Source organism: Leucopleurus acutus, assembly GCF_964270905.1.
Source record: "Leucopleurus acutus genome assembly, chromosome: 9".
In the NCBI taxonomy this organism is placed as follows: Eukaryota; Metazoa; Chordata; class Mammalia; order Artiodactyla; family Delphinidae; genus Leucopleurus; species Leucopleurus acutus.
Genome location: NC_139144.1, coordinates 76,468,406 through 76,487,326, shown reverse-complemented (window position 1 = coordinate 76,487,326; position 18,921 = coordinate 76,468,406). Strand labels below are relative to the sequence as shown.

Below are 18,921 nucleotides of genomic sequence, written 5' to 3'. Positions count from 1 at the left end.
ATATATATAAAGCAACAATTAACTGGACATGGAAAACAGCAGGTAAGTAAACAATTAGAAATGAATACTCTTATCATATCCTTCTCAGAAACTGATAGAGCAAACAGACGTTTTTGCTAAGACAGAAGATTTGAATAACGTGGTTATTAGTAAGCTCAAACTAGTAAATACATATAGACTTTTGTAACCAGCAGAAGCATACTCCTTTCAAACAGATATAAAATTTATGAAAACTGACCATGTAACTAGGCCTCAGAGGAGGCCTCCATTAAATTTTCCCCAAATCAATATCATATGATCTATGTTCAATAAATATAATATAAAAAATTATAAATCAATGAAAAGGGGCTAAAAACACACTATGTGGAACAAGATGAAATTATAAGGAAATAAAGAGATACTTAGAATCAAATGGAGCTATGTGTTTAACTTAAGAAACTGATAAAAAGGCAATAAACACAGAGAATGGGGGAGGGGAGAAAGAAGAGAAGGAGGAGAAAGGAATAGTACAAATATGGACAGTAAAACTGGAATAAAGACAAAAAAGTTGAGTAAATAAATAGAACCAAATCCTAGTTCTTTCGAAAAGTTTAATAAAAAAGACATGAAGCAACTGACAAAGGATTAATCTCCAAAATAATACAAGCAGCTCATGCAGCTCAATATCAAAAAAACATAGAACCCAATCCAAAAATGGGCAGAAGACCTAAATAGACACTTCTCCAAAGAAGACATACAGATGGCCAACAAACACATGAAAGGATGCTCAACATCACTAATCAATAGAGAAATGCAAATCACAACCACAATGAGGTATCACCTCACACCAGTCAGAATGGCCACCATCAAAAAATCTAGAAACAGTAAAAGCTGGAAAGGGTGTGGAGAAAAGGGAACCCTCTTGCATTATTGGTGGGAATGTAAATTGATACAGCCACTATGGAGAACAGTATGGAGGTTCCTTAAAAAACTAAAAATAGAACTACCATATGACCCAGCAATCCAACTACTGGGCATATACCCTAAGAAAACCATAATTCAAATAGAGACATGTACCACAATGTTCATTGCAGCACTATTTACAATAGCCAGGATATGGAAGCAACCTAGGTGCCCATCGACAGATGAATGGATAAAGAAGATGTGGCACACATATACAATGGAGTATTGCTCAGCCATAAAAAGAAATGAAACTGAGTTATTTGTAGTGAGGAGGATAGACCTAGAGTCTGTCATACAGAGTGAAGTAAGTCAGAAAGAGAAAAACAAATACTGTATGCTAACACATATGTATGGAATCCAAAAAAAAAATGGTTCTGATGAAACTAGGGGCAGGACAGGAATAAAGACGCAGAAGTAGAGAATGGACTGGAGGACACGGGGAGGGAGAAGGGTAAGCTGGGACGAAGTGAGAGAGTGGCATGGACATATATACACTACCAAATGTAAAACAGATAGCTAGTGGGAAGCAGCTGCATAGCAAAGAGAGATCAGCTCAGTGCTTTGTGTCCCCCTAGAGGGGTGGGATAGGGAGGGTGGGAGGGAGACGCAAGAGGGAGGGGATATGAGGATATGTGTATACATAGAGCTGATTCACTTTGTTATACAGCAGAAACTAACACAACAATGTAAAGCAATTATATAGTTCAATAAAGATGTTAAAAAAAAAAGACACACCCCTGTCAAGACTAATCAGCAAAAATAAAAGTAAAAAGAGGCAAATAAAGAGAATACAAAATGAAAAGGGGGGAAAAACTACAGACATAATATTTTTTAAATTATGAAATAACATGATAAAAAGCAATATGCAATGAATTTGAAATATATTTAACATATATATAGTGTTTAAAACAGGCCTAGTACTGAGATAAATGGGCGTAGTCATGTACTGCTGATGAGAATTTAAACAATCACAGGCAGCCATTCTGGGAAGTGTACTGGCAGGACATGCTGAAATCCACATTCATATGCCTAATATCCAGTAATCCACTCCTGGGCATACACCCCAGGGAAGGCTTCTCGCATGTCTATCAGGGTGTTGATAATGGGAAGCTGGAGGCAATATGGAGGCCCTCACTAGGGGAAAGGTTAAGTAAAACAGAGTAAGAGCATAATAGGGAATAGGACACAGAAGTTAGAAATTGCAAATATATACTAGAGGTACGAGAAGTAAACATGGACAGACCTGAAAAATAAGTGTTGAGTGAAAACGGTAAGAAAAAGAAAATCTATAGATATGTAAGTTAAACACATACTGCATTACATATTTTGCAAGATTGTGATGGTCCTGTCTCTCTAAAATCAATTAGGTTTTGCCTTCCTGGGATTTCTTAAATGAATGGTACTATAATGGGAGTTCCTCATCATCTATATTTTAGAAGAGATTCCATCAAACACAGAGGTCCCATTATTTTTCCTCTATTTAATGGTTTCCTCACCTCAACAAAGCGAAAATTTGTTTTGATCCACAAAAAGATTAAGAAGCCATTATTTATGATAAAAATGAGTAATGTGCTCTCTCAAATATAGCATGTTCAAAACTGAACTCAACTTTTCCCAAAAAACCTGCAGATTTCCACATCTTAGCTGATAGGAACTCCTCTCCTTCCATGGCAAAGTCCTTGGAAATATCCTTGACTTCTCTCTTTTTTTCACACGGCATATTGATAGATTAGCAACTCTTGCTGGTCCTATTTTTGAAATATATGTAGAATCTGATCACTTCTCACCACCTCCTCTGCTACTACTCAGGCCTGAGCCACCACTATCTTTCGCCAAGATTAATATAAGAGCCTTCCGATTGACCTCTTTGCTTCCCCCTTGCCACACAGCAGGCTGTAAAAATTAACAGTGGTCATGTCACTCCTCGGCTCAAAACCTTTCATGGCCCCCATTTCACCCAGAGCAAAAGCTGAAGCCCTTACTATGGTCCAAAAACCCTACATCATCTGTAATCTCCACCCCTCCCCTGGGATTACTCTGTTCCACCCAGAACTCTTTTGCTATTACTTGAGTGCACCAGTATACTCCTGCTTCAGGGCCTTTGATGAAATGTCACCTTCTACATCACACATACCTGATCATTTTATTAAAACTCTGATTTCCATGGCCTCCACTCTCTGCCCACTGCCTTTCCTTATTTTCCTTATCCTGCTCTATTTCATTGTTTTTCCACAGCATTTATCAATTTCTAATATGCTATGAAAATACATGCTTATTATGTTTATTTTTGTCTCTTTTCTCTGCCAGAATGTAAAGCATGTAAGGTCAGTGGTCTTTGTTTTGTTTATTGATTACACCTATCACCCAGAACAGGGACTAGCATGAAACGGAGGTTCAATCCTTTTTCGCTGAATAAACGAATAGATGAATAACTGGATGGTTTAGTGCAACGTGGGTAGTGGAAGACCAAAATCGGGGCTGCAGTGTAGAAAGGGAGAGAGGTGACGTGGAACTAGATAAACAGTGGGCATGACTGGAGCCACTGAATGAAGCCAGGATTGAGTCCTGTGAAGGTGAAATGCAGAACAGCCGGAATCCAAGAGAAGAACTGGTTGTAGACATAGTGGAGAAGCAGAAGCCAAAGATGAATATGTGGAAAGGGAGGTCAAGAACAGTTGACTGGAGGAGGGAAGCCAAATCAAACTCCCAGATGACAGGCATCTATCTAGAATTGCTCATAGGCCAGCCGTATACATTGAAAGCTCTACTCAGTAGTGGATACTACTCACCACATGGAAAAATGTGGGCCCAGCATATGAAAACCCCTGATAGTGACAGCTAGCTTATCAGCCATGAATTTATTATGCCACAAATAAGACTTTTACGTAAATGACAACACCTAAGGTAAATAACACTCTCATCTGCCTCAGGGATTATTTGCCACCAGCCCTTCACTCTGAATAGTGAATACAGAATACAGTGCTGATGAAACTGCTTCATCATTGCTGATGCAACAAGGTAAGTCAATAAGCAATAAATCTATTATTTGCTCTTATTGGTTAAATAATTTTCCTTTCTATATAAAGTACTAATTGCCAATAATTTATTGAATAAGTCAACTTAATATATCAGGCAAATCCAGAAAAGCAAATCATTATTTAAAAAAAAGCAAAGGTCTATTAAGTATTCAAAGTCAGAGCCTTTGAAGATCAGTGAGTTACTATTGATAGCTTTTGCTTTCAAGATTCACTTTTTCTTTATTTGTGAGTATAGCAAAGATAGAATCTAGAAAACATGCCAACAAACACTTCAGGAACACTTACTAGGAATTAACATATTTCGCTGCACACTTTATCTTTAGTTTAATGATATATCTGGTTGTCTTAAAAGCTTGAAAGTAACTATGTTCAAGTGATACTCGGTTGCCTGAACATATTCAAATGCTACTCTTCCCGTGCCTCACGCCTACATAATGATACTTGACTTCTTTCAACAATCTACTTAACATCTTCTAAAACAATCCATCAACCAAGTTATTCATAATAATCCAAGACAATTTTTTTTTTTTTTTTTTTGCGGTACATGGGCCTCTCACTGTTGTGGCCTCTCCCCTTGTGGAGCACAGGCTCCGGACGCGCAGGCTCAGCGGCCATGGCTCACGGGCCCAGCCGCTCCGCGGCATGCGGGATCTTCCCGGACCGGGGCACGAACCCGTGTCCCCTGCATTGGCAGGCGGACTCCCAACCACTGCGCCACCAGGGAAGCCCAATCCAAGACAATTTTAAGGAAGTATTGATAAAAGGGAAATGTGACCTGTGGAATGGAAAGGTGGGAAGAAAGGAATGAAACTAGAGGATTTAAGAATAAGGAAAAAGAGATAAAAGGGAATAGAAATTAACCTCCAATATATCCAGCTTGAATTTTCCTCCTAAAAAGATCTTCCTACCTATGCAATAAAAACAGAATTTTCGTTACAGAATATTCTCTAAAATTTTTTTAACAATTTGGGAAGGGCATACCAGTTCTTTTTATAAATCATTAATTTCATGAAGATTTTTCTTCATGAACATAAGCAGACAAAAATGCAAATTAATAGTCCTTAATGTTCCAAAGAGTTTGATTAGTCCCAGAGGTTTATATTTTCTAAAATGTGCTTTCATTAGAAGTGCTCCACTTTGCAAATCATTTAAAGCGCATCCTCTTGCTATTAATACCTATACTATTAAATTAATTCCCAAAGGTCAATTGCTTACACCCTAGGATACTTCTAATGACCTAAAAGGGATGATATATAATGAACATCTACAATAATATTCTAAAGAGAACTTGCTTTAATTTACTTTAGTTTAAAAATAAATGTTACCACTTCTAAGGAAGGTAGAAAATCAGTAGAATTAAGCCAGTAACAAAGAAGTGTCTTAACAAAGGCTGGGAAACAAAAGTCACAGGTGCAAAGTGCTAACTGGGAATTTGTATGCCACAGCTCTGATTCACCAACTCAAATATTTTCTTGACTGTCTATCTGCAAGATACTGTGCAGTGTGCTGAGAGGGACACACAAGAAAACTAAATACCACAGCAGCACTCAAGACGCTCAAAATCTAATGAGCTTCACTTATCCTTTTGTATGCTTTTAAAATTTGGCTCAAAAACCCTGTCTCTCTCTGTTCATTGGCCCTAATCTCTCCTTAATGAAGGGATCACCTGAATAAGTGATTTGAGATAAAAATTGAGAACAGTGAAAAACAGGGATAAAATAATTGTGAAAAAAGAGATCAGGAGAAATGGCACTATATTATCTCAAAATCTGTATGTCTTCTTTAAGAGGGAGTCCCCACGGAAGAAGCTCAGAAAGTGAGCATCCCCATGAAGGCTTAATTCTCATATGGAAACTTGGTTAAGATACAAATCAACTCTGCTCAAAATTCTTACAAGATCAGATACGTATTTATAGGAGCAAAGAAAAGGGGGTGGAAAGATGTAAACTGAATCACAAGTGTTGGTTACCTCAGTGAGATGGCACTGCAGGAGTGGAGGAGAGATCATAACTTCCTTATTCTTTGACTTGTTACAGTGAGTACAAATTATTCTTCCAACTTAATAGGACACCTATGGTGTGTGAGTTAAATGAGACGGTATACGTAAACTTCTTAGCAAAATGTCTGGTACGTAGTAATACTCAATATGTAACTTACATGACAAAAAACTGAAAACACTCCAGTTCTCAACTGGGAATCATGGAAATGATGCTGAAAATGCAGGAAGGATACAAGCCCAGGACTGAGGTAACTGCAGTTTCCTCTCACTATTTTTTATAAAGAGCCCCGACTAAGAACAAAAGAAGGGTGTTTAGCAGTTACAACCTTTACCGGCTAGACTGAGAAAGGGTTTAACATGGTCTAAAGAAAATAAAACATGCCTTCAGCTAATCTGATATAGGCAGTGAAATTTAGAAAGAATAAAAGTATTGACAAAGAGCCTATATTTTGCTTTTATATATAACCTGGTGTTGTGGGTTGAATTGTGTCCTCCAAAAAATATATTGAAATCCTAACCCTTGGTACCTATGAAAGTGACCTTATTTGGAGACAGGGTCTTTGTGGATGTAATTTAGTTTTAGTTTCAAAAATGGTAAATATCAATAGATAAACCCACACAAACAAACGTTTTGGGGTCCTTAGTAGTTTTAAAGGGGTTCTGAGACCAAAAAGTTTGAGAACCACTGGTTGATATTAGCATCTATTTTTAATTGAAAAAAATGGAATCAAACTATACCTAATATTTACACCTTTCCTTATCACTTAACAATATATCTTAGACAGTAATGGTAAGAATAGCACACTGAGTACTTATTCGTGAAGTCCTGTGCCGAGTGCCTTGTACGGATTATTCCATTTAATTCCTACACTAATCCTGTGAAGCAGGTGCTCAACTAGCACCCTGGATATTTCTGGTGCAGGTGATTGGATTGGAAGTTCACATTCTCAGAAATACTCATTAGCTATGTAACCTTGAACAAGCACCTATGTCAAGGGCTGTTATGAGAATTAAGTAATTTATATTTGTAAAGCACTTAAAATAACGCCTAGAACATAATAAACACTACAGAAATGTTCATCAGCATTTAGATGGTATTTAAAACTCTGAGTCTAAATGTCGTCATCCAGAGTTGTAGATGGAAATAGAAAGGAAGGCTTAGGACAGGCCAGGGGACACTTCAAATTTGGGAAGTTAGGAAGATGAGGACAATCTAGCCAGGAAGACTGCAATTTCAGGAGAACTTAGAGAGCATGGTTTCCTAAAATAAATAAAATGTTTTAAGAAGGTTGTGATGACCTGTGTCAAATGAGAGGCCAGGATAGTGAAAGAGGTAGTGTTGCAGAGAGAGAGGGTGAAACAGGAATCAGGGAGAATGACTCAGAGGTCTGCAGAAAACTACCAAAAGGAGGCAAAACAGGTGGTAAAGTCTGAGAGCTTACGGTCAACTTTCAAAGGAGCTTTAGATGTTAGGGAAGAGAGGCAGACGATGATCTAGAAGCATGGACAAGGACCAAGGCAGACCTCCACCCCATAATTTGCCTCTGTTTCTTTCTTATCCCTCCAACTAGGACACTGCCAAAATCTTTAAGTTCATTTACTCTTCATACCCCAGATACCTATTCAGGGAATCCCATATGAGACAAAATAGCTCCTCAAACCAGCCTGGTCCCAGGTCAAGGGTTCTAGTAGGAGCTAATCAATTTTAGGGATGCTTTAGAGGTTTGTACCCACCATAGGGGAAACTCAGACTATCAACAAGCAGAGTGAATAAAAATCTGATGTCTGCCCTAAAACATATCTACTCACTGTAGGATTCTCCAGATCAGTGGTTCTTAATGGGTAATGATTTTGCACACCCCCTCCCCTAGGGGACAAACGTCTAAAGACTAGCAGTGTCTAGAGACATTTTTGGTTGTCACACTGGGGAGCAACAAGGGGGTGGGCTGCTACTGCATCTAGTGGGTAGAGGCCAGCAATACCGCTGAACAGCCTACAATACAGGACACCCACGACAAAGCCATGTGGCAGAAAATGTCAATAGTGCCAAGACTGGGAAATCATACCCTAGACCAAATGACCTGGGGCAAGAGGAGCTTTAAGAGGGTCCTCTTATCTGAGCACACAATCCCACCCATACCAGTTTACACCAATTCTGACTGAGTTATGGCTAAGGGGCCAGACCAGTCAGCCTTATGAATTCTATTTCCAATCTACTCAAATAGGGCCAGGGAAAGACAGAGGAAAAATGTGAGGTTAGCTAAATGGTATAAGTTAAAAAGAGAAAAATTGTGTCATATATCAAATGTTAATAAAAGAGGCGGGGAAGAACGAAAAGAAAAATAAAATAAAATAAAAATTTTTTAAATTAAAAATATAAAAGAGGCAAAATTCCCCCAAATGAGAATAAGCAAATAGACTTTCTTTAAATTTGAAAAAGAAAGACTTTCTTTAAATGTAACTCTTTTCATTTTGAATAATAAGTAACACCTTATAGTGAAGTTCAAAAGCCACCATGCTCTCTTATTAGCTCTATTCACTGCCAAACACTCCTTCAGTAAGGAAGGTGCTTTTGTATTCTTGACTGCAAAAGGAAGCTAATTAAAGTGAGTTTTTGAGAAAACATCCTGGGAATTCAAAATAATTAATGTGTTGCTTTCAAAACGAGAAACCATGAATCTTGACATTAAGAAGCCTATGTTTTCTTACCTCATCAATATTTCACTTACAGGATCAATATTTTGATCCATAACCATCGACAGCTGGCCTTCCCAGAATTCCCATTCATTCTCTTTCAGGATAAATCACCAATGAACAGTTTTTAACAGTTTTCCCTTTCTTAAGGGATTGCCAGAGAAATGTTTTAAAGAGTCTACTTTCTACAGGGAAGGCATTCTGACTCTGCCATTTCTATGTCCACTTTAAAATCTGCTCTAGGAAAGTTTCGACTAACGCACACGGGGGAGGATGGCTGTGTCTTAATGAAAACTTAGATCCTCCTGCCCTAATGCTTTATCAGCAGGCTGCCTGGAACCCAGCGTGCTGTTTTATCAGAGGAAGCTTCCCAGCAAGATGGTTCGTGAGCACGCTGTCGAAGGAGTGGCCCCTCAGGGAAGTCCCTGTCTACGCGTCGTGACCCGTGACCTGAGAGGAGCCAGGCTGGCCCAACTGTCTGCTGCAGGGCGGGGACCAGCTTCGGCTTCAACAGAAAGAGGGGCCTCAACCTCCCCTCCTCCGTTTAGGGTTCCAGCCGTTTCTGAAGGAAAGAGCACTTTGGATATTTCTCTTCAAAACAAATCTCCACCATGTCTGACACTGTCCTTCACTGGACTGTTTACAGCACTAGGGCCCATATCTACCGGATGCTCCGTAGACCCAGTCAAAAGACAACATGTATTGGTAGTCTAATAATATGACAGATTTTTTTTTTAGAAAAGTAACCCAAGAAATATATACATAGGATTATAGATATATACATGTATATGGATGTGTGTGTGTATACACATATGAAAAGAGAAGGAGAGAGACTAATTGATTCATTCAAGAAAAAGAAATCATAAATACCCCAAAATGCCCATCAGGGGTATAGTTCAGCAAATTAAGACATAATTATGTAATGGAGAAAAAATAGGGAAAACAGGTAAGCACGTCTACTATATGCCAGGTGTTTTCACATTATCTCATTTCATTGTCCCCATGACTCCCTCAGTTACTCTTTTAGGTAAGAATCATTATCCCCAATTTATAGAAGACAAATGAAGAGCCCATGAAAGGGAAGGAAGTTGCCTCGGGTCACAAAGCTAGTGAAGAGCAAAGCTGAGAGTTACCTGCAGGTTTTCCTACTCCCTGCCCGGCATTTATTACACTGGATTCCAAATTTTCCCCCAAGATCTATTTGTAGACTAAGTCAATAAATGGGATTGTAAATATAAAATAAGGTTAAACAAAAATCAAACCATAGTATAGACATATTGCTTTTAATCATGTGAAATTTTATATGTATATACTAAAAATGATGACAATCAGCATGAGACTGATTGAAAAAAACTGGAATTAAAATCATCTGAGTTTGTTTTTCCTATGAAATTGCTTAAGCATATAATAAAGAAAATCACCAAAATCTGTTCCTCCATGCACGCCTGTCCCAGGCTAATTAAGGTTAAGAAAAGGCAATAAATATAAAATACCCTGTTAAAAGTTGAATGTGGCTGGGCCACCTTAAGATACAGAAATACCCCATCCTTCATAAAATTCTCAGCTCTTTCAGGGACTGGTAGAGTTTCTGCACTATATCAAAAGCTGGAATTTCTGCAAGTTAAAAAGCTTTGCAGGCAAGTCATGTTTCTACAGAAATCTCCTTTTCTAAAATTTAGCACTATATAACATTCTTTAAATTCTTCCTTCGACCAAAAGAATTTAATCCTGGGAGATCCCCCTTGCAGTGGCTTTGCCTAAGAAACATCTATCACCTTCAGTCAAGTTAGAATTATCTTGGAATCTCCCTCCTCTGTTCCTCTCCTCACGTCTGGTGGCTAAACTGCTGTTTAATGGAGTAGCCAGAACCCGAGCCAAAAGTATGGGCCTCACTTGGGCCTTCACATTAGACTGTAACTTGCAGAAATAACCAGGGCTGAGCCTGGAGTGCAGGTCCCCACCACCAAAGAGTAACTGGGAATTTACATGAATTACTACCCTTCCAGAGACAAACTAAGGAAAGGCTCACTGGGTTTACACAGTCCTGTTCTCAAACCCAAAAGCTGAGAATTGGGCAGGATGCCACTTTTATCTTACCCCTCGTTTCTTTTATTTTTATAATGGGCAGTTACCTGTCTCCTAATTCAGGAAGACAGTAGAAGAATAAAACGTTGACAAAGTCTTTCTGAGATTGTTTTTAAAAAGAAAATGGTTTATAAATACAATTCCCACTGGTGTCCGTTTCTTTATGAAAAGTATTTCTTACTATAAAAAAAAATGTGGAAAAAAAAATGTGGAAGTAAAAGTTCCTCAACTGGTTTCCCTTAAAACCACTGCTTTTATTTAAAGTTACATAATAATAACCTCCTTTGGTTCTCTTCTGTTTTAAAACTCTCACCTATTTTCTCTTATTATGTTGACTACCACTAATAAAATATCCTGATTCAAGAACGTAGGAAAATGCTTGAAGTGACTATAATAAGATTAGATCATAATGTTATTAAATTTGAGAGTAGCAATTTGAGCCATAGTTTATTCAAATCTTCCTAACAACTAAACACAAAAAAAGTCAGTTAGCTAAAATGGCTGATCTCATTCTTGGCTTCTGGCTACAGTCCCAAAGGTCTAATAATAAGGATATCTACTGAGATTTCTTAAATAGGCCAGTCACTCTAGTAAAAGCTTTGCATGTATTATCTCATTTAATCTTCACAACACTCCTAAGTAGTAATCATTATTATTAGTGTATTGTTATTGCTAAAGTTACTGTTATCCCCACTTTACAGGTGAGGAAACAGGGCACAAACAAGCTGAGTAACTTGTCCAAGATTACTCATCTACTAAGTTTGGAGCTCGAACAGAACCCCAGCCCTTATGGGACCACCACACCATCAGTGGTACTATCTGCCGTGGCCCCATTCAGTGGGTTCCTCCTTCTGTAAGTCAGGTGCATTGTCACTGTTCCCAAACATGAATTCAAACTCACATCTCTCATCATTTTCACTGCTTCTCTGGTCCTCCCGAGTCTTCTGGCACACATTGCTAGCCTTCTTTTGATGTAGACCAAGACATTGGTGTCTCGTCCTGAAGAGGGAGACATAAAGCACCAAAACTTAAAAAAAAAACAAGAGCTTTCAGCTCAGCAGCAAGAAAAAATACAGAGGCGTATTTTTCATGCCCTTAAAGGAAAACCTCAGAGAGAAGAGTCTGCTCCTTTGACTTTTCCTTACTGCCAGGAGCACTGACAACTTTTCTAATAGCAGAATGCAAACAGAGTAAAGTCAAAGTACTTAGACTTCCAAAGGTCAAATCATGTGACTATTAAGTCATGCTTTTGAGTTAGGATGTTGAATATTCGATAAATAAAATCATCTGCTACAAAGTGCTGGGAAAATGAACATACCCACATTGCATGAGGTTTACAAGCAAGAATTCCACATTCTTCTAGCGTGCATGCTTTTGGTGAAGATGCAAAGAGGTGAATCTCAGGTTGCATCCTGATGAACTATTTTTTTTTCCTTCTTGACATTAAGTCTGGAGAAGCCTCATCTTGAACTTCTGTTTTACATTATTCTTTCCCTAACACTAGTGACATCATAATCATCTCCAGGTCCCCAAAGCAGTCAATTTTAAATGGCAACATAACACATTCCAGATATGACAATAGACCATGCAACAAAATGAAAAACTACCCTAGTGTTAGAGAAAGTATTGACAAGCTAAATACTTGTAATAACAGTCACTAAAATGGCTCTTAAAAAGTACATTAACAACTTCTCATCTTAATCTCTTCTTTAATTATGTGTATTTCTGGATATGTTTCCAGACCAGTGAGAACATGTATGTACTTAATCCTCAATAAAATTACCATGTTTTAGAAAAATATGACACACCTGTTATAGATTAAGTATATGTATAATATGCAGCTATTAAAAGATGTTAAGACCAAAGTACTAACATTTCAAGTTTCAAACAATGAGAACAAGATGTTTGCTGAATATCCGCCAAGTACCTACAAATTACTTTAAAGATGTGATTATATGTTTTTGGATAGATTTAGGCAACAGGTTGAAGGGATTAATTTACAGAAGAAAAGAAATAAAGAAAATTTCTCAAGTTATATTACAGATTATGTAATTTTATGTATTAATCCTCATTTAATTCACAAAACAGACATTTACTATATATGTCTTCAAAATTCACTGTGCTATACATAATTTTTTTAAAAAAGCAGATACAGATGGTGATTAGAGACCTGATTAACATATATACTACTAAGAATAAAAATTAAAACCTGTGTATTGAGGGGTTATGTGGACAGACTTATATACACAGGCCACAATGCAAATATCTCACTATACCTTAGTCACAGGGACTAATGCATTCAGTTTCTGCACCAAATCCAGGCTTAACACTAAAACTTAATTTTATAATCTCAAATATGAAGGAGATACACTCCTACTCTCCAAGACGCAGGAGAGAGAAATGAGAGAAATTCCATTTTAAAGAAACAACCCAAAGTTTGGTTAGACAATGAAAACACTCCCTCTCACAAGGATCACTAAATTTCTGCTTAAACAACCAACAAATTGACAAGTCGAGGAGCTCAAGAAATTCCAGAAATGATTTTGTTGTCTTTTTTTATACCATTCCCCTAAAATAACACTGACTCTCAGTTTAGTGTACTAAAGTGAAAGGTCTCATTTTGAAGTTATGTTAAATAAAAGAAACCATTATTTTAAATAATATAAAAAAGATACATAATTAGGAATTCATGGCTCTTTCTCCCTAGGAGCCAACAGCAGTGCTTCCTAAATAAGAGCTAAATACTGAGACAATCACCAATAGCTGTTATATTCTTAGCTGTCCTATCGCAACCCATGCTGTAGAAGACCCATAAGACAAAACCTCTGAGAGCATTCACGCTAATTTAAGTCCTGTTTCCCAATTAGGATTTAAAACTATGGGGCAGAGAAGCAACTGATAAACAGAAATATGTAAGAATTCTGAGGAGCAAAAGGGTCACCATTACAGGTTATTACTTTTATTTCTAGAGTTAAAAATCTATGGGCAGGCATGAAAACATGAACAGTAATGAAGCTATAAGTTAATTATGTGCTGTGCTCTTGTGGGGAAGAAAAATTAATAAAAACAAAGAAAGGCAAAAAACAATATTTATTCTAATCTAGGAGAAATGTCTTTTGAACTGGACTGAAAACCTGCTCTGATTAATCATGTTACAATTCTGATCCCCCAACACGTCAACCTGGAGGAAACCTTACTATGTTGGGCTTCATACTGGGATCCATGATGCTGTAGCTGCTGAGAACGCCGGTAACAGCCGTCTCCAGCTTTCAGGGCCTGCTTAAACAGCTTTTCTGCTTCAGCAATGGTTGTTGCTTCTTCTTCAGCCAAGAGAATATAAGCAGTTGCACACCTGTCCATTCAGATAACAGCCGCCATCAATTACAAATCCAAGGACATTGTAACAGCTGTAGGAGTGCATGCAGAAGGGCAGGAGTTATGCCAAAACATGCAGAGTGGCCAACTGGTTCATGCACCCCTGTTTGTAGTTGTTGACACGAAATAATGGTACAAAAGAAATGTCTGTGTTTTAGCTTGAGAGGTAGGATGAGTAGTGTTAGGAGCATATGGACTCTGCCCCTTATTAGTGTGTCACTTTGGGCAAGTTATTACTCTGCCTCCCTGATGGAGAACAACATGGAATCCACTTGTTCACAGCGTTGTTGTGAAGGTTAAGTAAGGTGATGCATGAAAAGTGCTCAGTACAGTAGTAGCCAGCATGTGGTACATGCTCAACAATGTCAACTAACGATGGCAACGATAATAGCTGTTATTAAACATCTCCTTCTGACACTCAAGGTTAGAGATACCATAAAGCTTACTTTTATTTACTAAACACAGATTCTCTTTAGTCTAAGGGTTTATTCAGAATGAGAAATTCATTAAATCAAGGAAGTTATTCATTTAACAAGCAGTGCTTCAACATTTCATTACAGTTAGCACTGGTTTTCTATGTCAGAGAAGAATACTGGAAGAACCTACAGGTAGAGTTATTTCAGAAGAGCTCAAAATTAGATTCAGCCTCAGTAGCAAACAAGGGTTAAATCTCACACCTTTAACAAAAATAGCTACCACCTGTTGCTTAGGTTATATTAAGCACTGTACCAGGCACTTAACATATATCGTCTCATTTAATCCTTTCAACAACCTCTAACATAGGAAGTCAGAAAGGATAAACACTCAACCAACGAACAAGGGGAACTCTTGAAAATTTAAACCTTCCAAATCATAGAACAACAACCCAAATGCCAAAGAAAGGGAATGTAATAAGGAAATGGTGAGGCCAGAGCAGACCACACAGGTCCTGATCTGTGCATATCCCTTGGCTTTCTCCACTGCCTCTCTTGTGGTCATTTCCCTACTTATCACAACCTCCATCAGACCACAAGAGAGAAAATAAACAGAAAGTGCAACCAAATGTTACTTCTACTATTCATAAACTACAACAGCCAGGTAGGAAAAGGAGGCTGAATTTATGGCTTATGTGAGATTTGGGGTTACTAGTTAATCTTAGCCTTGAGAAGGGGTCTTGTAAGTTCTTTAGCCAGTCCCTCTAATTTCAGGCAGGACTGATCAACAGGGCTTTAAACTGAATGTGGTGAGGTAGGGAGAAAAAAACGCCCAGAAAAAAAGCTGTAAAACCAATTACTGTGGAGGGCAGCAGATATGACTTGGAGAGAACAATTATGATGCTAAAACTGCCCAGTGATTCATTGGAGAAATAAATGGGTTGGGCATTGGGAAGCAACACTTCAGGCTTCAGATGCCGACACATAAATATAAGGTCCAGGGTAATGAAGTGAAAATTGAGATTATAATACTGAGTGGTGGACACAGTATCAGAGGAATTAGCTATAAGATTATAGTTGGTGGGCTGGGAACTCAAGACAGGTTGGGGCTAGCTTGCTTGCTTTGTTTATTTATATTGCAAATAGCACTCTAAGGAGGAGAGGCAGAGTAGCACTACTGGCCAAGAAAACATACATCTATGTAGAAACTCATGAGTCTGGGGTAGAAACATGCTAAGAGCTTATGAGTGAAGGAGAAAGGAAAGAGCAATAGAAGTGCTAATGGTTGGGGAGTACAGAACAGACTGCTCAGCTCAATGGAAGATAGAGATGATGCATCCTGTCACAACACAATACACATACAGAAGCAAGAAAGTATGGTGATGGGGGTGTCAACCATCCAGATATCTGCTAGAAGAAGTCTCATTTGGTTAGAAGTAGGGCACTCAACAGGTTCTTGACTTACTTTGGTAATAATTTTATCTCCCAGATGGTAGAGGAAGCAATTAGGGGAACTTCAACTCTGGACCTAATTCTGACCAAGAAGAAAAAAATAGTTGGTGAAATGAAAATTGATAGGAACATTCAGAGAGAGTTACTATGTCATTTCGGACTTTAGGATAATCAGAGAAGGTAAGGTGGATTCCAAAAAATTCAAAGAAAAGAGGCGTGATTCAATGGCATGAGACGCAGAAGGAAAAATGGTTTAAGAGGATTAAGCAGCTTCCAAATGTCTAATCAAAACTGCAATCACAAATGACCCTCTCAGGAAGAAAAGAGGGGTGACAAGTAACCACTATGGCTGCACAGAGATCTCTCACAAGGTCATATTTCTAAAGGACATGTAAAAAAAGATGGAAAGAGGGCATGTAATGAAGGGCTACAAGAGAAATGAGCTTTTCAGAATAATGTCAGGAGAGCTACAACTCCACATTAGCTGAAGCTTGCAAAACAAAATAAAGGCAAAACAAAAAATGTTAAAGACAACCATCTATTCCCTGTTTTTAAATTACGTTTAAGGCCCTATCACCACCCCCACTTCTCCAAAACCATGACAAATATAAATAAGCAAAAAAGACAAACAACACAACAACAACAACATCAAAACAAGGAAAGTTTATAGTTAGTAGCAGCAGATAATAAAGAGAAAACAAAACTCTCTAACTCCTATTTTGTTCCTGGTTTCTCCATCAGGGAGAATGATTGTCAGACTGACAAAGGGAGAAGAAACCCTAAAATGAATAAAAAGATGTAAGATAGCAAGTAACTGATCTATTGTAAATGAATTATTGGACTGGGATAGGCAAATCCCAGGAAGCCAACAGATCCTGTAGGCAGCCCTCGGAATTGCTCTCTGTGTATTGTTAAGGAATCACAAAGAATGGAGAGGTTCTAGAAGATGAGATGACTAATGCAGTAAAAATGTTCAAAAAGGGGAAGAAGGCAGACTTCCCAAACTACAGAACAGCGATTTGGAAAGATATTCTAATGGGTTATTAAAGGGATAGTTTCTAAGCATTTTTAAAAGAAAGTAGTGAATGCTGGAAGCTAGCTTAAATTCACTAAGAATAAATAAATCAGTTCGTGCTAGCTTAATGTGCTCTAATGGATTTACTATACATTAAAGATCCACAGCTACAACTGGCATTTTTAAGATCAAAATGCAGAAATATGGGCTGAATCACAGTGTAACTGGGTGGCTTAGTAACTGGTTGTACAATAAATACCAAAGGGTGATGATCCAGGAAGACATGAACCTGGAGGGTGGTTTCTATATGTCATGTCACAGGGTTCTATCCCTGGTCCTGATACTTTTATTAGAAACATGGATGACACATAGAAGGCAGGCATATCAAATTTGTAGATGACAAGAAACTGGAAAATAAATATGTTGCATGACAGAATCAGAAACCAAATAGATCAACAGGTTACACTGGCAGGATTTCCAACTCTCAAGTGAATCTTTTCACTAAGACCTCTGAAGATTCTGTAACCCTCTTCAGAAAAATCATAAAATAGTTTAACAATGACCACTTGGCAGGGAGAATGTCGAGGTGATTCAAGCACCAGATGGGTGTTTGAACTACAAGACCTTCAAGGTCTCTGCCAACCCTGAGCTTTTATGACTCCAACTTTAAGAATCTTTCTCATTTCCTGACATCTCCAGACGAAACTTCCCAGCCTTCCTTGGTGACCCACAGAATGTTTAACAGCACTAAGGACAGCATTTCCTCTTATCTTTGTCTTGATCTTGAAATATTTTTAAAGTATAATTTCTTCACTTTATGTTTTTACTATGTTTTCCCTATTAGCAGAAGTTCTACCTAGAAAATGTGATGGCAGAGATAAGCATTCTATATCTGGAAAAATGTCCCTGTCACAATGTTTTAGATATGTAAAGCACTGTATTTATTTTATGTCCACACATTATTCCATGGCTAGCCCTTGAAGGATTTAATTTAGGGTCATAGCAAAGCCACTAAATTGTTGTCTAAAATGACTAAAACTATCTTCACATGGATGTCCTTTATAAAAAAAATTTTTTTAATAAATTAATACTCCCCCAGAATAATCCTCAAGTTCAAATTCATAGTTTAAGTATCCCATGAATGGCAACTGAATACATTCAGCAAGCAAGATTTCCCCCCACTTACTCATTTATCTCTAAGGCTTCATGGGCTGCAGAAATCCTAGCTTGGGGGTTTCTCTCTCTCCAGGCTTTCTGCATTACTATTTTAGAAAAAGACAGAAAAGCACATCAATAAATACTTAAAAAGACTCAGTACAGGTATAGCTAAATTAATAGCTTTCAGCTTGAATTACAAGAGAACAATTCACTTACCAAGTGGGTTAGCCCAAAACTCCAAAGTCACACAAATACATTCAATTTGCTATTCCATTGTCCTTCAATTGCTGATATCAAATCTTTCTTATGCTCATAAAACTAGAGGTCTAACATCTTATAGACTAACCCATAGTCTATAATCATAGAGACTTAATCTTGATTAAGATTTCTTAATCAAGAAAAGAAAAGGCATTCTAACAGAGATTTAATATTTCTTTTGCTCATTAATATCATTTGTTGTTAGAGAACATACATTATTTTGCACATTTTGGGATGAGATTGCTACTAATCTCTTAATTCTGTTTAGACACAGCACAATTTTTATCGGTCATTTTCCCAAACACTTGCTATAGGATCTGGATATTAGAACATTCTAAAACCACTGGAAGAATTATGGGTTGGATCAGAAAAAAGTGCTTTACACTTTTGCTTAACATGCGTACCTGTTCCCAAAGTTTGCTGCAAACCCAGTTTTTATATAGCAGAGCAGTTTGTGAATATATTGTGGGAAGCTTAATGCTTGGAATTTTC

General features: G+C 37.8%; 1 protein-coding gene across 2 annotated transcripts in view; it reads right to left on the bottom strand.

The window, feature by feature from the left end:
- Positions 1-18,921, bottom strand: part of ST7 (suppression of tumorigenicity 7) — a 254,785-nt gene that overhangs the window by 74,221 nt on the left and 161,643 nt on the right. The window contains exons 6-9 of one of the 2 annotated variants that reach the window (XM_082845894.1): positions 18,200-18,275; positions 16,012-16,080; positions 13,956-14,110; positions 11,660-11,757 (exon numbers count right to left, since the gene is read on the bottom strand). In XM_082845894.1, coding sequence (XP_082702020.1) covers positions 11,660-11,757; positions 13,956-14,110; positions 16,012-16,080; positions 18,200-18,275 — 398 coding nt within the window. The remainder of the gene's footprint in view (positions 1-11,659; positions 11,758-13,955; positions 14,111-16,011; positions 16,081-18,199; positions 18,276-18,921) is intronic. The other variant, XM_082845893.1, reaches the window with a different exon arrangement.